The 22,221-nt window shown below is 40.1% G+C and overlaps 1 protein-coding gene across 1 annotated transcript; it reads left to right on the forward strand.

The window, feature by feature from the left end:
- The first annotated feature begins 4,876 nt into the window (after positions 1–4,876).
- On the forward strand, positions 4,877–21,083 carry OCIAD1 (OCIA domain containing 1). The gene is made up of 8 exons (XM_033160263.1): positions 4,877–5,041; positions 6,711–6,795; positions 8,564–8,617; positions 9,669–9,716; positions 11,244–11,370; positions 17,388–17,596; positions 18,720–18,872; positions 20,150–21,083. The coding sequence occupies exons 1-8, from the start codon at positions 4,979–4,981 to the stop codon at positions 20,185–20,187; spliced, it is 777 nt and encodes a 258-aa protein (XP_033016154.1). The 5' UTR covers positions 4,877–4,978; the 3' UTR covers positions 20,188–21,083.
- The last annotated feature ends 1,138 nt before the right edge of the window (positions 21,084–22,221 follow it).

A 22,221-nucleotide genomic window follows, 5' to 3' on the forward strand; every position in this document is an offset into this window, starting at 1 on the left:
TTGGACAATGGAGTAAGCTGAGCACAGAATGTACTGCTGCTGTCCTGATCGTGAACATGCCATGCCAAGGGTGGAATCCCAAGCTAGATGTCAGTCACTTGTAGGGACAAATCCACTTATACATTCAAGCCTTACAGCCAGAGTTCTACAACCTGCAGGATTAATGGACCCATATGATTTTCGCAATCATGCACTTTTACCAAAGCCTTGTCGCTTTCAGCTTTTGTACCTGAAATATACTCGGAGTCAACATAACAGTACCTGTACGCCTTTTGCTGTTTCTATATCTTAGTTTTGTCTCGGGGAATTTGGGGAGCTATATGGGCTGGCTGCCAGACTGGGGTGGGGGTGGGGGTGGGGTTTCATTCAGAAGAGGAAAAACCATTTGCGCTTTCTGCACGTGTACTTGGCTGGGGGTGCCCCTCCTTCTGCACAGCACCATGTGCACAAAATATATAAGAGCCATCTTTCCCAAGCAGCCCCCAATCCCCATAAGAAATTGCAAAGAGGAGCCAGTTTGGTTGATCAGCTGCTTGTTACCACGATGGGATGGGTAGGGCCGCAAGTTGCAAGATGGGAGCAGAAAGGAGGGTGAGCAGTCCTCTAGGTCACTTGGCTCAAATTGGGAGGGTAGCGATGGGGGTGAGCAGGAAAAGCAGCCGGGTTGGCAGCAGTTCTCGCTCCAGACATTTTCATCAATGGCTAAGGCAACTGTAACAGGAGCTGGGTGATCTTCAGGGCTGTTTCCATGTCCTGTGCCATCTAGCCTTCCCTTGGCTGGTAGCCTAGTAGCAGCACAGCGGGTACCAGCTTCAGCCAGTGATGCTGAGTTCTTGTGCGTTTCTCTGTGCTATCTGTCTCTACTGTTTCCTTTTTCTTCATCTGCTCTAAGCTGTCTTCCTCCTGACCAGGGTGGATAAAAATCAATCATTAAAAAATGATAATAATAAAGTCAGATTTTTTTATGTAAATCGGATTTTTTTTTTATTTAAATCGGATTTTTTTTTTAAATAAAATGCTTTTTGAGGAAAATATATTACCAACCAAAGGTTATTCAATCATGAAATAAAGAATAGTTTTTTAATTATGTAGAATAAGGCTGTATATGTCTAATTTTTTGGTAAATAAATTCCATTAATCCAGTCACAATGTCATTTATGCTCTTCCAGAGGTTTTTGTAAGATTATTGGGCAGTTTCTCTGCCTACAAGATATTATCACAGGTGCTTGGTTTACTTTTGCAGTTCTCAAAACTGAATTTGACTCAGCAGAGATCACATGCCTCTTCTTCACAGCAAAAATGTTATAACATGAACAGAGTTGAGAAAAAGACCTTAATCCTATTGTTCTACAAACCTATGAATACAGAATCAACCCCTTCAGTGTTAAGTTTCAAGAAGTTCAGTGAACAGAATACAAACAATATTTTTCTGATTGTTTGGAGTGGAATGGATCTAATAAATCTATTTAAATTGTTAGTATTAAGGTAATGATTATTTTTCTCCTTCCTAAGTACAACAGAAAGGTTGCCCAAATATGAATGATTAACCTATTAAACTGGGGATAAAAAACTAAATATGAAAAGTTGTTATTCTAAAAATCTTCATCTACTTGCATATTAAAGTTATACCAGCAAGAATTAGTCTTTATGTAGAAAACTGTGATTTAAATAAAGCCTTACTGACTAGTGATTTAAATTGTGATTTAAATCAGTCTGATTTAAATCAAATCCACCCTGCTCCTGACCCACACTAATGTTCATGGCACTTGTGGGCTCTGCCATTGTCAGGGACTAGCTGAACACTGCAGAGGGAGCACAGAGAATTTGTCTTGGAAGAAGGGATCAGTGATCTGGGGAAACCTGGGACAGCTGGGAGATGAGAGCCAGTGGCAGGATAAGCTGCAGGATTGGAGAGTGAAGAACAGGCGCAGGAGAGAGAAGTCAGGCAGGTGTAGAGTCAAGGGCTTCTACACCTCCTCCTCCTGCCTCCACCTCTCCTGCTCCACTGTCTCCCAGGACCAGGAGAGGATTGAAGTGGGAGAAGCAGACGCCACTTACATGCAGGTGTAGTCTTTGCCTGCTTGTGCGCAGGTTGGATGGGGAAGCCGAGATTTGGGGTGGGGCCTCTCCGGTTGGCTTGCGATAGTAATCTGATGGTATCCTTCATCTATACAATGAATAAATGTATTCTAGGATGTATGTGACTCTGATCCACATAGGTGGCGTGATTTGTAGTCAGTAGATTGTCTCATTTCCTTGACCTACCTTGTCCTTGTCTGCATTATATCGAACCTGTGGAAGTTCGTTTCAGGCCTTCACAAGTCTTAGCCACAAGACGGTTGGGTTATGGGACTAGGGAGAGCTGGCTTCCAGTCCCAAGTGGGCAAGAAGCATGTGCACAGGCAAAACCAGTGTTTCAGGAATCCATGATAAAAGGGCTGGAAGCAAGTGTGTAGTCAAAAGTGGGTCATGTTTCAGAGCCTCAGTGAAAAATCAGAGGGGTCAACAGCTGATGTGTAGTCAGGTTGTTTCCTAAAAAGTTGACCTCATTGCAAATTTGCCAGTCCTAGCCCTCTGAAACTCTGCCTTGACCCTGTTCCGACTCCGTTAATGTGCCCTGTGTTGAACGAGCAAGTGTGATGCAGTTTCTAGCTGCTTTCAGTTGGAATAATAATAATAATAGCTTCATGGTACTTGAGCTCCACCTAACCATGCTATGATTTTCCAGATGACTCTGCACATACAGTACTAGAAAAGATGTGAATGTTAGGCCCCACTTATGACCTGTGTGAAACATGTTTATTTTGAAGTAAGCTCAGCTAAAACCACCACAGTGTAAGAGAACCCACTGCTCAAGCATTATTACATAAAAAATAGAATAAGTAAATGCTTTTCTTTTTTGACATGCCTTCTAACTGCCCAATTACAAGATTCAGGTAGATAGCTGTGTTGGCCTGACGCAGTCGAAATATAAAATAAAAATAAAAAATAAAAATTTGTCCAGTAGCACCTTAGAGACCAACTAAGTTTGTTCTTGGTATAAGCTTTTGTGTGCATGTACACTTCTTCAGATAACATTGTAGCCAGAAGTTTTCCTCACCTCTAAAAAGTTTTTGTGTGTCTAGGGTTTTTTTTGGCAACAGGTATGTAAAGGTAAAGGGACCCCTGACCATTAGGTCCAGTCGCAGATGACTCTGGGGTTGCAGCGTTCATCTCGCTTTACTGGCTGAGGGAGCCGACGTACAGCTTCTGGGTCATGTGGCCAGCATGACTAAGCTGCTTCTGGCAAACCAGAGCAGCGCATGGAAACGCCGTTTACCTTCCTGCCGGAGCGGTACCTTTTTATCTACTTGCACTGTGTGCTTTCAAACTGCTAGGTTGACAGGAGCTGGGACCGAACAACAGGACCTCACCCCGTCCCAGGCATTCGAACCGCCGACCTTCTGATCGGCAAGCCCTAGGCTCAGTGGTTTAACCCACAGAAGGTGTAGACAATACATGAATTCAAAAAAATATTTCACATGGTCTTGTGTAGCCAGGATTTATGTTGGGGGGCAGGCTTCATGTTAAGGGGGTGCAGAACCTCAGTTACCAGTAAGTATTTGCATTGATTTATTTGATTGGGGGGCAGCTGCCCCCCCCTTGGCTATGCCCATGCACATGTTGTGGTTTATTTCTTAGTGAGAGGTAAAAATCATACCTAAGCCCTCATACACAGAAGCGCTTTGCTTGTCCACAGATGTGCAGAGGAATTATGGAGTTGGGTTTTTTTTTCCAGAGAGACTATGGCACTCTGCACATGTGCAAGGGCACCATTCCCTTTAAAAAGTGCTGCGGGACTCCTAATACTGCAAAAACAGCAAGTTGTTAAAATGCAGCTCTACCAAGTCAAAATGTTACTCAAGTCAGCGCTGACTGGAGCACTCTCTGAGGTAACCTTGTGTAGGACTGCAACCTCAAAAAACTCTTAAATCTTTTATTCATTTTTGCTTAAGCTCAAACTAAACACGTATGAGAAATAGTCGGTGGCCCCCCCCCCCTGGGCCACACTTTCAGAATAAAAAATTGCTCGCAACGCCCTGATTTGTTTTTATTGGGTTTTTGTGTGTGTCACAACGCAAACGGGTATTTATTGCCTCCACTTTCATTTCGTAGCCTTTCTCACAGTTCGTTAACGGACCGATTTCCAAATACACTGGAAAGCAAACGCAGACAACACAGCTACTTTATAACACGATCGAGGGTCATCCAGCAAATGTGCAGCTTATAGAAAAATAGTAACGATTCCCAAAACATCCATATTCTGCACAGAAACCAATATTTCGATACTATACTACACTACACTGAAATGTCTCGTTTGTTTGTTCTTGGATCCTCTCCTGCTACCGCACCCTTTGGGAGCCACGGTGTTTTGTTTTGTTTTGTTTTTAATTGGGTTTTATAAACAAGAATAACGTTATACAAATAACTTGTATACCAAGTTTTCTCATGTCATTTGTATATCACAAAAATAGCACAAGAAATTTGGTGAAATATCTACTACATATTAACGTATCCGCTGCCTCTCTTCTCTTTCTCCCCCATACCGGCCCCTATTTTCCTCAGAATGGACCCGGGGTTCCGTTTCCACGGCCAGCGCGGAAGCCGCGTCCTCCCTACTGGCGGAGGGGGTCGAGGGGCCCCGGGCCCCGGGCGGGAAGCGAGACCTCCTTTACCTAGGGCCGCCCTCGGAGGCTGCATCTTTCCCCGTGTCCTCCTCATCCGACCCCCGTTCCTCCGGCTTCCGGGTTTCCCCTCTAGGCGTCCCGTCCTCTATGGGAACGGGCGTCCTCCGTGCCCTTCCGGTGGGTTGAAACCGCGCTTCCGGTCTCTCTGTTTCTGCGCGCTCCCCTCCTGCTCCCTCGTTTCTCGGTCAGTAGGAGCCGCCGTTTCGTTTGCCGCCGCCGCCGCGCACCTGAGGGGCCCCTTCCCACCCCACATGGAGCCCCCCGGGCAAGTGCGCGGTGGGGCCCACAGACCCGACCCCGGAGGCCCTCGCCAGGTACGCTCTGCCGCTTAGTGCCCTTCTAGCCTAGGGTCGCCATCTTTCAAAAAACGTCACTTTCCGAACGCCCGCAAAGTGATCGAGCTTTTTTGCACACCAGCCCTAGCAATAAAATACAATGTAAGGAAACCACCACAATTGTCCAGCTTTTCGTTTTTTAGAAATATTCCATATTGCCATATTCTTGCAAGAAGTTGTCAAGCTTTTTTTTTTTTTTTTAGGAAGACCCCAAAATTCAGAAGTGGAAGAATATTTACTTGCACCAACCCCTAGCAATAAAATAATATTTAATATTTAATAATATTTTAAGAAACATAGCCCTTTTGCCTAGGATTGCCTTATTCCTGATGCTTGCAAAGTGGTCAAGCTTTATTTGCACCAACCTAGCAATAAAATAAAATACAATGTAAGGAAACCACAATGGTTGAGCTTTTTTGCCTAGGGTTGCCATATTCCTGATGCCTGCAAAGTTGTCGAGCATCTTTTTAGGAAGACCCCAAAATTCAGAATCAGAAGAATAATTATTTGCACCAGCCCGTAGCCCTAGCAGTAAAATAAAATACAATATAAGGAAACCACCACAATTGTTGAGCTTTAGGGTTGCCATATTCCTGATACCCACAATGTTGTCAAGATTATTATTTTTTTGAAGACCCCAAAATTCAAAATCGGAAGAGTCTTTACTTGCATACCAGCTCCCAGCCCTAGCAATAAAATAAAATACAATGTGCTGAAGATAGAGGTTTGCATCAATAATCAAGTAATAGATCTTATTCTGATTACTCAATGTCACTCAGTGGGTTTCATGGGTAAGTAGTGATCTGAACCCTAGTGTTCCAGAGCCTAGTCCAACACTTAACTGTTCACCATGTTGACTTTTCTCTGCATAAAAGATGGAAAATGTACAGAGTTTCCAATCCTTATTGGAGAGAATTTTATTGTTACAAACTTTGTACAAGTGTTATTAGGACCGTAGGCATGCACATCAACTCTTAGAACGGTTCTCATAACATATAAATTGATGTTCAAAACATCTCTAGGACCATGGTCCAGAGTTATGTCAAACCAGATGTCATACTCATTTTCTTGGGGCATTAGGCCCTGTGTTGTATTACAAGCTGATTTGAGACTCTACCATTTTTAAGCTGCCTTTTACTACACAACACAAACAAATGGCACCTTAAATACTAATAATTCTATTACAGTTCACTTCATGAGATGCACTTTATCTCATGTTATCTAGAGTTACAGATATGAATACACACACATATATACAGTTGTAATTGAAATTATTCAACCCCGATTGCAAATCAGGTTTATTATCAAAATTTACAGACTTTTAGCTTTTGCAATGAGCAAATAAAAAAGAAGCAATTGAAATAGATCAACACAACATTGGTAGTTGTATATATTTGGGTACATAGGTAAAACATATGCAAGTGTGTCTAAAAGAACAACAATGCAAGAGTGAAGAGGAAATGTTAGACTCCTATGCTCCAGTCACCTATTGTGGGTAAACAAAGGGATATTCTCACTTGGTTTTCGTTTTTCTAAAATAATGTGTATTGTGTACACTTGGTAAAAATGGTAGTAAATGCTTGTATTTACCATTTGGCAGTATTGCTAGTGTATGTCACACACTATGTTTGGTATTTTTCTATTAAAGGGCCAGTTTAGCCATTCCTATGTACCCACAGAGGATGAAAAGAGAGTCTTCGAAGAATGCAATACGGAGAGCCTCTGGTACAGATGTAAGTGAAATGCTCCAAATAAATAATGTTTACTTTTTCATGTCTGTTGTTTTGCCAAACAATGTGCCAAATAATAGCTGTCCACATCTGTAAATAAAAAGTTAACTCACTTGGGGAAATTCATGCTATCTACTAAGTCTTGTGAGAGAAACTGCAAACAGCTCTCCAAACACAAGCTACTCTTTAATGAGCCACAAATTCCTAGAAAAATGACATAACACAACGTGTTAATAGCCAAAGCCACTCAGGTGAATGAAGTGTTTAAAGGATGCATCAATACACTTTGATGCCAAGCAGGCACAATCTGATAGATATGTCCTGGGATTGCTTGTGCTCAGTATCTCAAGAGGACATTGGGACGGAATTCTCCAGGTAATATCAGATTTTATTCTCTGTGGCATCCTAAAGTACACTTTTCACATCTTATTTGTAGATCATACAGTGGTACCTTGGAAGTCCAACGGAATCTGTTCCGGAAGTCCGTTTGACTTTCAAAATGTTTGGAAACAAAGGCGCGTCTTCCGATTGGCTGCGGGATGCTCCTGCAGCCAATCGGAAGCCATGTTGGACGTTTGGGTTCCAAATAATGTTTGCAAACTGAAACACTCACTTCCAGGTTTGTGGCATTCCGAGAGCCAAAATGTTCGACTCACAAAGCGTTCAGGATCCAAGGTACGACTGTACTTGTATCCCACATTTTTAAAAAGAAGTTGAATACAAATTAAGATTACTCAGTTTATCCTTAAAATAACCCTAAGAGAGAAAGAGTGACTGACCCAAAGTCATTTAGTAAGCTTCCTGGCTGGGGAGGAATTTGAACTCTGGTTTCTTAACATCCAGTATTCTATCCCATTACTGAGTTTGCTGGGATATTGCCTCTGTAGAAATGTTGCTGCCCAGTTGCTTTGCTGAGTACCATTTTGCTGTTTCTAGCAACTGTGACTGTTGCCATTGCAATTGTGCTGGCGTGCATACTGGTGGATAGGGTACTAATTCCTGCAACCCCTGACCCAGGATAATATTCGGTTTACATTTCTCAATAGATCTTTGATGCTGTGAAAGCTAATAAAAATAAAATAAAATACTGAAATCTAGATATAATAGTTCTTTGGCAGGAAGGAATCATTTTACATTTATCTCCGAGGGCTTGCAGCTCTTCTTAATTGAAAGCAAATAAATGGGAGGGTTTCTAAAGTATGCCTTAGGCTGTATGCTGTTTATTTTTATTCTAAAAAGTATGATGCCAGCATATTTGAGGGGTTCTATGTTTCCTAATACAGTCGTACCTTGGTTCTCGAACTGAATCCATTCCGGAAGTCCGTTCGACTTTCAAAAACCAAGGCATGGCTTCCAATTGGCTGCAGGAGTTCCCTGCACTCAATTGGAAGCTGCAGTAGCCGTGTTGGAAATTCAGCTTCTGAAAAACATTTGCACACCAGAACACTCACTTCCAGGTTTACAGTGTTCGGGAGCCAAAACGTTCAAGTCACAAGGTGTTCGAGAACCAAGGTACGACTGTAAACACATTTGTTCTGAGCTGCACTTTCTCTTAAAATGAAAGAAAACCCAAAGCTTTTTTTTCTGGCAGCGTGTACTTTAGAAAGGATTCTGTGCCGTACAAATCATAAGCATGTCTGCTGAGAAGGAAGTCCTATTGCACTCAAGGGGAGTTTCTCCCTAATTTGCTTACAATTTGTTTTTGTTCTGGAAAATATATTCAATTCTGTTCTACATATAAATACATGTTTTCTTCTATTCCCACTCACAGCGCTGCCTTTTTCTGCTGTTGGCATGCTTGTCACCCAATTACTAATTAAAAAAGGCAAGTTTCAAGCAACTTTGACTGAATATGGATGTCTGCTATTTTGAAGTATTTTTAATATACAGTATAATATATATGAATTAATTATATATATGAATTAATTTGGGGTGGGGGGAAAGCTATTGAATGTAGCCTACCATACAAAGGAAAGAGTTGCACCCATTACTTGACCCACTTTGGCCCCTGACTGTGCCCACCCTTTGTCTGCAGACCCCAAAAGGTTTCCCATGGCAGAATGTGGCTCCCAAGCTGAAAAAAAATATTATCCAACCCTGGATTAACATCATGTGCTTACAGAGCCAGTGTTTGAAAACACAGATCATACATCGACAACTGCAAAATAATAGACTTATAAGGGGAAACTTGAGCTACTCAGTGTTCTTCAGAAATAGTCAACAGAAATAGTTCCAAAGAAAGACTTGGGCATTTATGGAAGACTATAATTTATACCATGGTTCAGGATTCTATAGTTTTTAAAGAAGGAAATGGTTTAAAAAAAATATACGTTACTTTATGCTTTGATTTAGTATGTAGAATGTTTCAAGTCACTTGCAACATGTAGCTCATTTGGGCTATGATATGCCTGAATACTATTAGAAACTCCTGTCCTGATTCAATATTGAACATTCCTTTGCATGCATGGATCTTCTGCTTTTGTGGAAATGAATGGAGCCATCTCCATATCTAGCTCCTTCCTTACGTTAAAATCTGGCGAAGAATGGAATTGTTATACACACACACACGCGCGCAAACACACAAGCACACTCTCTTTCGCTCTCTCTCCATGCTGTTGAAGTGGAGTCTCCCAACTTCTTTAATCAAAGCATTTAATTGTAATATTAGAAAACTATTTTCAAACTGATGCACGACAGCTTTCTAGTGGTCTTCACTGTTCCCTTCAGGTCACATGTATAGTTGGAAAAAAACCTAAACCAATCATTGAAACCCAAAGTGCCTTGAGTCGATTCATGGTTACGCATTTATCAGGTCAGGTTTCAGTTCATATTTTTGTATGGTTACTGCGCCTTACGTTTATTTTTTTTATTTGTAGGAATTCTTACAACACATTCAAAGTTTGGCTCTCTACCAAAAGTTTTATGTAAGTATTAACCCTTCACTACTTTGTAGCTGTAGTTAAAGGCTCACAGTTGGAAAAACAGACAGGACTGCTGCATATTTAATAGTTTTATGGACGAGAGAATTTTAGTAGGGATACCTGTCAAGACAAGCTACACCTGCTTAATTCCTTTTCTGCACAACCATTAAAGATGCAGGAGTCCTGTTGTCCTTTTCACTGACCATCCTACTCACAACTGAGATTTAGGTTCGCCACCATATTTCATGAAAAAGGCTCTGTGCTTTTCAGAGCTGTGCGATGGACATGGTGAGAGGAAGTCTTGGGCATCTTGAAATGATGCTTTGAGTCCTGGCAAAGAAGGGTTTCCTTGCCCCCCACAAAAGTTTTTTAGAGAGCCACTAAGCAAAGGTCTCTAAATTTATTGTAGTTAATGTGTAACAACTGTGCACATACCACAGGAAATATTTATTTTGCAGGAATTGAAGCTTTCACTGGAGATGAAAGTAGAGACAAGTAGCATGTGGTTTTGGAAAGTAAAGGAAAGCACACCTCTTGCAAAGATACAGATCAAAACAAATTATTGATGGAGTTGGAGCAGGTTTTGCTTCAAAGGAAACCTATGGCACATTCTTAACCATCTCTACTCAGAAGTAACTCTCCCTGGTTTTATAATAGCTCCTCAGAAGTAATTGTCACCCTGCTAAAGGGTAGATTTGATTTAAATCTTTTTTTTTTTTACAAAAAGACTCATTCTTGTTAATATAATCTTTTTATTTACAACCAGATGAAGGTTTCATTTTTGGAATAATAAATTTTCAGAGTAGTTTCTACACTTATATCAAATACTACTGATTTGGTTATACTATTAGAAAGACATAGACAGATAATTATGAAATTATTGTGAGCTTTAATAAGTTAACTGTTTATATTTGGACAACTTTTCTGCAGTACTTTATTGGAAAGAGGAAAAATAATCATTCCTTTAATAACAATTTAAACAATTTATTTAACTAAAACAATAACATTATAGCATATGTATCCTTATTTTCTGATGAATAGCCTTTGGACTATAATGTAACTTAAATAGAAAACTAACTTTAGAAAGATTTTTCCTCAAAAAGCATTTTATTTTAAAAATCCAATTTATATAAAAAAATCAAATTTAAATTAAAAAAATCTGATATATTTTTATAAAAATTAAATAATAGATTTTTATCCACTCTGCCCTTCTGGCCAGCAGTTGAAAAATACTGAGTATTTGCTAATAAGAAATTGACAGCTTTCCCTGTTCTTTTTAAATTGACAACTATTTGGTGATGACTTTCTTACCCTGACCACTTTTTAAGGCCTTTGTTTTGTTGCCATGGAAACAGAAGAGATAAAAACTGTAGACTTAAGAACTTTCTTTTTTCAGTGCTAAGCTGAAGCTTTGTTTGGGTTTGTGTATGTTTATATATATATATATTATATTTAAATATACCTGTATTTTTCTTAAAGTGACAGAGCATCAGATGTCTTATATCAGTCTTTGGTTTTCTTTATAATAAGTTGCTGGCTTTTGTGGCTACATTGGTGGAAAGTTTTCTTATATGAAGGCATGCCAAGAGAAGCTTAAAAGACTAGAGAATTCACCACTGGGAGAAGCTCTGAGGAAAAACAAACCTATTCAACCTGAGTAAGTAATTTTTATTTGCTCAAAATTCTGAATTTCTGGAAAGTAAGTTCACTTTAAGTATTAAAACTTGAAGCACTCATGAGCACTGGTGTTCATTTCCCCCCTCCAGCAACACACAGAGAGAAGGAAAGTAGAAATTGTTTGAGCACGAACCAACCAAAGTTAAGCACTTCAGAGGTCTAATGATTTTAAAGGGGAGAGGGGTTAAGGAAGTCCCTAACTCTCTCGTTGAAATTGGTAGCCCTTCAGATTGCTTCAAATTAGGTTGCTTGTGATATAACGAAGGACCCTTCCTTTCGTCTTACCACTTTGTCTTCTCATGTATTAAAAGAACTAACAGGGCTTTCTTAGGTAAAACTAAACTCCCACTTATCCCTTTAGCCTTTATGTAAACCTTTCTCTCTTTAAATAAAAGAGAGTCCCTTTCCAGCACCGACGTGGCCAGGTACCCTTTTAAACTCTAGGCAAAATATGAGACTATCCCTTGTGTCCACAGTATGAGGGGTTCAGTCACTATGTAGCACCTAGAAATCCCCTCATGTAAAGGCTCACCTCTTCCCTGAGGTAACTGACACCCTGGGTCTGTCTGCCTATTTCGCCCTCACAGTGCACCTCAAAGACACACCCTCACAGTTCCACTCTTGAAGGAAGTTTTGTCTTTTTAATGAGTGTCCGCACAAATGAGTTTCATGTACTTTTGCTGGAAAATAACACAGACGACTTTCTGACTGGCACTTTTAAAGACGGAAATTTATTTGCTTAAGATCATAATGGTTGCATTAAGGTTTTTTTTTTTTTTTTTTGCATACAAGCTTAGTTTCAGTGGTAATATCTTTGTTAATCATATAATAGATAACCTTACAATTACCTAACCTAAACCTACTCTCACAGACCTTCTTTTTCAACCAACCCACACTCCCTCTCCCCAGCACCCTCTCAACTGACAAAATGGCTGCCCATTCTCTTTAAACATTCAGCCGCCCCGCCCCTCATGGAATGTTCCGGCAGTTCAATCTGGAGTCTGCGTTAACCCTGGATGGGCCGGGTTGAAAAGGATAGAACAAACAGTGAAAAAACGTCACACTGCTCATTCTGCTTATGTTATAGCAAGAGAAAGAGAAGGGGGAAAGTTGTGGTCAGATTGCTTTTGCTTGTATTACTGTATTGGCCTGAGTATAAGCCTCACTTTCCCCCCCAAATTCCGACCGTGAAAAGTAAAAGCGCGGCTTATATTTGTGACCTTACGGTAGGCAGCCAGGTGCAGCAAAGCGGCGCCTGCCCCACACGTAATCCCCCATCCTCTCCCCCAAGGCCGGGAAGGGAGAGAGAAAGGAATGGGAAAGGCTGCTGGCAACACAGCGCCCCCCCCAAAGTATGCACCTAGGAACAGCGAGGAATGGAGCGGCTTATACAGTATATGGGTATCTTTTCTTTTTTTCTCCCCCCCCCCTCCAATTTTAAAGGTGCAGCTTATATTCGGGCCAATACAGTATTTCTTTATTTACACACACACACACACACACACACAGATACACACACATATATATATATATATATATATATATATATATATATATATATATAAAAATAATCGTTTTTAGTACATAACAAAAAAGGAAAAGAAAGTAGAAATAATAATACAGTACAAAAAAAAAGATTCTTTACATCAATCATACACATCTTCAGGTAAGCTTAAGTTCAATTACCGGTACATTGCAATAGCATTAGAATGAAAATACAGATTACTGTACACACAAATCCAATTCATTTTAACAGTTTCAATACTCACATAAAGAAGAACTTGATTATATTTGAACATTGACTTCCCTTGTCCAACTCTCCATTGATTCAAAAAACACTGATTGTAAAGCTAGTCATATAACATCTTTAGTCTCACAAATTTATCTTAAAGCTGTTATTTCAAAGTTGTTCTACAAGAGTTAATCCAAAGCGTGAACCATGTTGAGGTCGCACCTCTTTTTTAGGTAACATATAAAACAGTTTTTTTACGGTATTTCTTTTAAAATCTGCACTTTTCAGTGAAGCTTAAGTTCTACCTGCAAAAGCTTTTATTTAGCCTCCTCCCACTTCCCTTTAAGACTCTGATCTTGAAGGGAGGAGGCTTTGCAAGCCTCTGCTCGGCCTTCAATATCACAGTTTGCATGGTTCACCTGCAAGCATCAGCAATGCCAGCTTGCAAAAGTGTGTGAGCTGCTTAAAAGTGCAGCTGAAATGAGACTGGGGGCTCACTTCAAGTGCTTCTGTCTAGTGCTGCTTCTCCTGGGGTCAGGTAACAGCAGAGCAGTGGGTGGGCGAAGACTCTTCTCTCCACCTCTTCTGCTGCCACTTGCAAGAGAAGGCTTTAATCTCTGCTAATCCTCTGATGAGCAAAGTTTTAACTCCTGCTACATTGGCTGTGCGATCCTGTTCCCTGCTAGGAACAGGACACACAGCCAGTGCAGGATTAAACCTTGTCCTGCTGCCCATCAGCTGACATTGCTGGCTTCAGTGCTTGATTCTCCTCTGCCCTCAATAACTGGAATGTCTTGAAAGCATAATAAGGAGGGAAATAAGTATAGGAGGAAGGAAGTAGACTTCCAGATGTTATATGCAGTGGTGTAGCTTTGGGGGAGGGGCAGTTCCCCCAGCGCAAAGTTGTAAGTACGGCTATGTGCTTCATGCTAACCGGGAAGTGACCCCTCCAGACAACGGAACAACTCTTCTTATCTCTGTGGCTGTGATCTGCTGGGTGAGACGGACACTGTTAGGCAGTTGAATGTGCATGTGTACTCTTGTTTCCCTCCCTCCGTGCAGCCCCAGTCGCTGGCAACCCACGCTACGCCACTGGTTATATGCACTTGAATTTTTGTAGCTTCATTTGTGTGGCGACATTTTAATATTTAATGTATTTACGTCAGTGTTCATTTTTGCTGCATAGCCTGCTGCCTTTCCTGTGCTTTGCCCACAGCTATGTTGGCAAAAGATAAAAGACATGTGGGCTGGGCCCATAATGTACACATTGGAATCAATAGCTTTTAGACTCCTTGCACTCAGGGAACACCTTTGGATTGGATTTGTCACCTAATGCACCCTTGTGCATCTGTCTGCATGCTGCAGAGGCTTCTAAGGTGTGTTGTAAAGCATAACATCACTGCAGGGTGGGGGGATTCATTGTCTTGGTTGAGATAGGGTGCCAGTCAGGATTGTGGGCTTTCATTGTTGCTCTGGGTGGACTGAAACGGCATCTTGGAATGCACCTAGTGCACCCTTGTGGCTGCCATAATTGCCACAGCAATTGTGGACTCCATTGTTCACAGAAGCTTGTCTGTCACTTTCTATTTCTCTCTCGGAAGAATTCCTGATTAGCTACCAAGAAACACGGTGAAACTCAGTTTGGAAACCTAGCGTATCATTCAGCAAGATAAAAGGTAAAAGAAGTGCTGCTGGAAACAGGAAGGATTAAGAGATCCATAGAAATGCAGTATGTTTGGTGAAAAATGACTCAGAGTTAACACTGAGTACACACTTTATGGTCCCCCAGGGTAAGAAGAGGTGGAGGGGACACAGTTGAGGCTCTGAGAGAAGAGATTTTGAGTTCCCAGATTGGACCATATATTTACATTATTATTAGATCATCCCCCTGAAGAGGTGTAACTTTAATTTGGTAAGTCATTTTCCTTTCTGAAGGAAAAATGAGGAACAAACCTGGTTTGCAGTTCATTTTGGAATATGCTTAGCCAAGGCTGTGTGCATTCTGTACTTAAATGTTTCAAGTAAACCCAAATACGACCTTTATAAAATTTGATTCCTGCAGCCTGTATGCATACGTCTTGTTTATTTCAAATAAATTACTTCTTGTGGGCAATGGCTGATGCAGATCACTGTAGCCATGCCTGCTTACAGCTGGGTAGTTCTGTTGAGTAACACCTTCCCTCCAAGCCAGGCATTGGCAAACTCTGCCCTCCAGATGTTTTGAGACTACAATTCCCATCATCCTTAGCTAACCAGGACCAGTGGTCAGGGATGATGGGAATTGTAGTCTCAAAACATCTGGAGGACCAAGTTTGCCTATGCCTGCTCCAAGCCTTTGAGATCGCGTCAGGTATTGTTCATTCCCCCCCCCACCCTATATTTCTGTAAATAACAGCTGGAAACATACTTTGTTAGAAATAAATGCAGAGATTCCCCTAGATGTGCTTGCCCAGTGTAATCTGGAAATGCATGCAGTTCAGCACTTGGCCAGGCATGGTCAAATAAAGCAGTCCTTATATTTCCTGTTGTTACAACATATAGAATGTGCAAAATGGATTAAAAAATGATCTGGTATCCAGTAGAGAAAATTTAAGAGTGTTCATTAACACAAGACACAGAACTGTGTGTAAGTGTTAATCTAATACTGTGATTTGTATCCAGATTTTTTCCAAGGCCTTACAAATTCATGTAATAAAACTTAAAGGGGGAATGGGAAATGATATATCATGTAAAGGTTGGGGAGTAGAAATGTAAACCACTATTATTAGCAGTATTTCTGTTATTACTATTTTAATGTGTGTAATGGCTGCTTGCTAAACACAATAAATCGAAATGAGACTGATATTCAAAACAAAATAAAAATTTTAAAAAATTCCTTCCAGTAGCACCTTAGAGACCAACTAAGTTTGTTCTTGGTATGAGCTTTCGTGTGCATGGTATCTGAAGAAGTGTGCATGCACACGAAAGCTCATACCAAGAACAAAGTTGGTCTCTAAGGTGCGACTGGAAGGAATTTTTTAAAATTTTTATTTTGTTTTGACTATGGCAGACCAACACAGCTACCTACCTCTAACTGAGACTGATATTGTGATTTTTGCGGCAGCAGTGTGAAATAAAGGCCCTCTGCTGTGTGTGCTGAGCTGATGGACCCACATTAACCTTTCATTAGTATGGACAGTGGATGTCCTGTTTTGCAGCCAACTTGCAACTTGGGGGCCAGAGCCCACATTGTTTGTTTTCTGTGATGGGTTTGCCTCTCTGGTAAGTGATCTGCATCTGGCCTGGTAACATTTAGAAGCATTTAGTTGCTGTGTGTATGCCTCCGCCATGAGTCTCTGCATCTCCAGGAAGCCACATGGAACCTGAAATGTGGTATGTGAAGCAAGACAAGCATGGTGTGGATCTCTACAGTGTAGAAGCTTCTAAACTTTATGGGCAACAAAAAGGCATGTTTGAGACTGTGAGCTCTGAATAAATCAGGCAAATCTTAATGGAGATCTTGGTGATTACGGCAGTGTTAAAAATTCAGTTAAATCAAGGGTGGGAATCTACCAGCCTAGGGACTGATCATTGCCTGTTTGACCCGCAAGACTGTATTTCAAAACAAGACCTGCCTGTCAATTAGGTGATGTCAGTTGATGGGTGGAGGTTCAATCCTGCTTGGTTACTATCTCCTCCCACCCTTGCACGATCTCACTTGATCGACAAATGTGTGGTCCTGCTCACCTGTCAGTGTTGGCCTGCAGAGGTTGGAAGAGATGAAGATATGGCATATACTGTGTGAAAATGATTCTCCGTCCCTGTGTTAAACAAAATGAATCCTGTGTACCACTTTAATTTAAAATCATCTACTTAATGGCTGTTAAAAGTCAAAGAGCAGAGAGCCTTGGGTTAAGGCAGGAAATTAATGTGAAATTTTAAATATTTTTCCAAAGAAGAATTCGTCTTTATAATAAAGGAAGCAGAAGCTACAGAATGATACTTTTTTTTAGTCCCAATGTTAAATAAAGATTACCACCTGCTATAACAATGATGTGAACCCCTCTGCTCCCCTAATCCTAGGCTCTTCTCCTGTTTCCCTTCCTTTATTCTCTTCTTCCTTTGCTATAACTGGTTAGTTTATCCTAATAATAGTTTGCCCCAACTATAATAGATTTTTTATTATTCTGGATGGGGTGAAAGGAACCCACTATATCATAGTGTGTGTGTATTGAAAAAAGAACTGAAGTGCAATTATTTAGAAAAACTGTCTTTTGTCTCTCCAGGTATTACTCTAAAAAAACAGACGCTTCAGATGTGCCTTTACCTTTTGAAAGTACTCCAGCAGCAGCAGCAGCACCACAAATGCATACTTCCAAATACCATCTTGATAATTATGGAGCGACAGACTTTCCCTCTAGTGATGATCCAGTCCCCTTTAGTTCTACCATGAATGAATCTTCTCCTTCTGGAATAACAGATGGTCTCCCTCAAGGTAGTGTTTGTCTTGAGTTCTATAATACAGTGAGCTGTTCTCTAATCAAAAAAATCGGAATGGATTCAGTGTTATTCAGACTGAACATTCTAGTTCTTTTTAAAGGCTGGGGCCTCATGTTATACTGGCAATCATGTGTTTCCTGAAAACATGCCTGCCAGTGAGAATACTGGTCATGGGGGGGTGGGGGTGGAGAGAGCAGATTTCATAGAATTGTAGAGTTGGAAGGGACTCTGAGGATCTTGTAGCCCCTGCAATGCAGGAATCAAACTTTACCCATTTAAATTTTGAGAACAGATTAATATTGTTTTGGCCCCAAGACCTCTAATCTGTCCCTTTAGCAGATAAAACTGCAGAAGTGCCAGCGATCCCGAGGGAAACTTCAGAGGGAACCAGCTACTAGATGCATTAGTTTTTTGCTCTTATACCCGAATCTGACAACTTGATTTGCTACAGGCCTTCACCAGTGTTTCATCTGGGTTCACCATTTTAAATTTCCCTCCCCTCTCTATGCAACAGCTGCTCTACAGGAGAGCACCTTTTGTAGATAGCCTGCTGCCAGGCAGAGTTGGAAAAAGGGTGCTCTTTTGAAAAATGTGCCGACACGAGCCACTTGGCCTTGTGAGCGCTTTCAGTTTCGATCCACGCTTTTGGGTGGGGCAGGCACACATACAATGGTTGGGTATAGATGATATATTTGTATGTAATGCTAAGCCATTGTTGACGTAAGTCCAAGCTTATAAACTGACAACAACAAAGAAGAGTACAGCAATAGGCACTTCATCTAATTCATGGCTCATCTAACACAGTGCTTTGAGGATGACTTTTGACAATCTGAATGTGCACAAAACATAATGGTATGTAAAGCGCCATCTAAAATTCTAAAACTTGACTATTCCACATGAATAGTATCTGAAGAAGTGTGCATGCACACGAAAGCTCATACCAAGAACAAACTTAGTTGGTCTCTAAGGTCCTACTGGAAGGAATTTTTTTATTTTTTATTTTGTTTTGACTATTCCACAGTTAATGTCAGGAGGACTGCTTCAAACAAAAGCATTCCCTTAAAATAGACATTTCCATCTACATTTATTGTTTGTTATCCATTGATTTCCCCTTTAAGAACCTGCTTTGTTTCTGGAAGACCGTCCAAAAAGAAAAGGAATCACGTATGATGAATTAAGGAGTCGCAATAGAGAGATGTATGAGGCAGGAATAACACAGAAGTCAGAATTCCCGTCAAAGTCTTCACAGGAAAAACCAATAAAGAGAAATGGTAAATTGTTAAATAACTTAAGTATTTGCTGTTTAATCTTGCCTTTTCGCTAGGGACTCCCAATATTCTAAGGAGTAAACAAGAAGCAATATTCATTTTGTTTTCATGTCCATCATTTTTCTTTGATGGGTGGTCAGTTTTCAAGTAAGTTGTGTAATTTTTACCCATGTAATTTTATTTGAAATCTCTATAGCATGTAATTACAGCAACTCTCCAGTTTGTTTGGTGATTCAGTAGCCAAGGAAAATTTCATTTCTTCTATTAGGAGAAAACTAGTTGAGCATCAGGATAGGGAACCTTTCTGTTGAAAGGAGTGAGCCTACAGGTCTCTTTCTGATCTGTGGGCCCTTAAGAAGCCAGAATAACATCAAGATCAGATGTTGAAACATAGCCAGGTTTTTTGGAAAGGCTTCTCAGGATTAATTTTTTAAAAAACTAACTTAAGCATGCAGAGTATAGCTCTGAAGGATATGCTATTGTTTTTTTCTGTTTACTATTCTACTGGAAGGAAACTACACTTGGCACCAACCTCCAGACTGTGTTTTTTGGATAAAAAACAATACTGTACAGGGAAAGCTATGAAATGGAAGTGAAATTACCTTTCCTTTAGAAGAAAATGCATTATGCAAGAACAAGAGTTTATTCTGTCTTTCAGTGTACTTTGCTAGGTCAGTTTTTGAACATCCAGGCATTGTATTTTCATGCAGGAAAATAATAATATGAAACTGCATAAATTCAAAAGAAGTCACAATTGTTAATGTTAAGGAAGATGGAATTTTTAGTCTGATATGGTGGAAGGAAGTTGACTAGTGAATTGACTGGGATTGATAAAACACTACCCCTTTCCCAGCTGCACTAGCTTGTGTGGTCACCTTGACAGTGACAGTAGTCTTCTGTGTTGGCTTAGCTCAACCATGTAAATAAATGTTCTGACAGAATTACATCTGCATCCTGTGATATACGGATAGCTACAGTACCATAATGGTGACATAGATGTTTTGTACTGACCATAATGCCCTTAAAAATCTGAGAAAACCGTAGCTACAGTAACTGTCCAGAATTGCTATTTGCACATTTCATCTCACAATGGTGGCAGTGGAAATTTGCACTGTTTTGATCATCTTCAGTTGGCTTGAGCCAATTGTCAGGTCACATGATCAGCTGTCACATGGTTCTGTCCTGTTCTAAACATTTGCTAGTGCAGTAGTTCATTGGACTTGACCTTGCTTCTCATTTTCATTACTATGTTTCTCTTTTCCTGGCCTCTTCTTTTATAGTTAAAGTCAATAAGTATGGAGATGCTTGGGAAGACTGAAAATCTTTATACCTTCTGAAGGCTTTTCTTCAATCAAAAACTTCAGCTTTATCAGTGTTGGTCAAATACCTGAATGTTCTTCTGTACTCTGAAATGCACTTGCTTTACAATAAAAAAATACTTGGGTCTTCCTTTTTGTTTTGGCAAAGTATCAGACTGGATTGTTAGTCTGTTTAAATAGTAACAAAAAGGAAGAAAGAAGGTGACTAACTGGAATTCACAGAAGCAATTATCTTGGGCCTATAGTCTACTTGGATTGTACTGCTGCTGAAGTGGAAGAGATAACCAAAATTATTTAAGTCTATCCCTCCTCACTTTAAAAGGGAATTCACTGTAGCTTTAACTTTTATTTCTTCCTTGCATGTTTCTAATTTACCTATTCAGGTGGTAAAACTAGAGCTGCAATCTGATTACAGAAATGTTGATGGAGCATAAATTTCAGTCTGTCATTAAACTTTGTGTATGTATACAAGTTACGTGTTCCTAAAGCCAGAAATCAAGCAGCCTTCACCAAACTTGTGTCCCCCAGATGTTTTGACTACAGCTCTGATCATGATAGCTAGGACCGATGGTGTCATAGTTGTCTAAAACATCTGGAGCATCAGTCTGGAGAAGGCTGTCTTAGAAAAAGCATTGCTCCGGTATGTGAGAGGCTTTATAAGCAGGGTTTATTAAACCCTTACATTTAAATATTGCAGTCCTGGTAAAAGCCACAAGCAAGTTTAGCATAAATATATTGGTTTCCATTATATTCTATATCTGATTCAAACAGAATATCAGTACAGGAGAGGAAGACCTTATGGTAGGCTAAATCGTGTACCTAAAGCTAAATGAATCAAAATTTACTTTTGAGAATATCAGGTCAAGAAATTAAGTAAAAGAGATTTTGAAATGTGTTGATGTTACATATTTATTTATTTAAAATACTTCTAGGCTGCCTTGCTGTCTCTTACAACACGTTTTCAAGGCTGTAGTGATTTACAAAGGCTATGCGGAATGATGATGATTATTATATACCACGATCCCCCTTTTATCAGAGGTAATATCCTCTTCTAAATCAGTGCATAGTTTACTAATAATACAATTTTCTAGCTTTCTCCACTATGAACTGGCATCTGAGCATATCTACACTGGATATGCAAAAGCGATCTCTTCATTTGCAGTCTTGCCCTAAGGATATTTATATTAGCAATTTACCTTGGTTCTCAAAACGCCTTGGTTCCCAAACGCCGAAAACCTGGAAGTAAGTGTTACGGTTTTCGAATGTTTTTCAGAAGCTGAACATCCAGTGCAGCTATCGGCTATTGTTTCCAGAGCGCCTGCACCAATCAGAAGCTGTGCCTTGGTTTTTGAATATTTTGGAAGTCAAACGGACTTCCAGAATGGATTAAGTTTGGTGCTTTTGTTTTTGCTATTTATGTTGCATTTTTGAGGCTTTTTCGGTTACGGTAATTTGTTTTTGTGACTGTGTGGAACCCAGTTCAGCTACTAATTGATTAATTGATTGACTGTGTGACTGCGGAAATTGATAAAAGCCCCCCCCCCCCCGTCCAAACAATGACAATCATCAGTGCATGTAAGGAAAAAAATTAATCTTAATTTTTATCATCTACAATAGTTATTTTATAGTACAGTATATTGATTATTGCTTTCATTTAATGTATCAGTGGTCTCGTTAGATAGTAAATTCATGTTAAATTGCTGTTTTAGGGGTTTTTAAAAGTCTGGAACTGATTAATGCGTTTTGCATTACTTTCTGTGGGAAAGTGTGCCTTGGTTTTGGAACGGATTAAGTTTGAGAACCAAGGTACCACTGTAATGGATTCAATTTGTCAACTCCTATGCTAATAAGCTCAAACCTCTTTATCAAGTTTTGCTGTTTGACAGATACTCTGAACTGCACTGATAAGGTGCAAACCTGAAAGCAGAGTAACTTGTCTTTAAGCACTGCAGTGACAGCGATGCTGTTGCAAGCTGTCAGGGACCTCTAGCTTTCATCTTCAGTTTAGTGTTCCAGAACTTGTGACAAACAAA

Source organism: Lacerta agilis, chromosome 9 (assembly GCF_009819535.1).
Source record: "Lacerta agilis isolate rLacAgi1 chromosome 9, rLacAgi1.pri, whole genome shotgun sequence".
Lineage (NCBI taxonomy): Eukaryota > Metazoa > Chordata > Lepidosauria > Squamata > Lacertidae > Lacerta > Lacerta agilis.

Bases quoted from the DNA above. Each gene is read 5' to 3' on its own strand.
- OCIAD1 (XM_033160263.1), top strand. From the start codon at position 4,979: ATGGAGCCCCCCGGGCAAGTGCGCGGTGGGGCCCACAGACCCGACCCC. The intron at 8,618-9,668 runs GCAAGTTTCAAG...TTTTATTTGTAG, and splicing joins CCAATTACTAATTAAAAAAG to GAATTCTTACAACACATTCA. The intron at 11,371-17,387 runs GTAAGTAATTTT...TTGTCTCTCCAG, and splicing joins AACAAACCTATTCAACCTGA to GTATTACTCTAAAAAAACAG.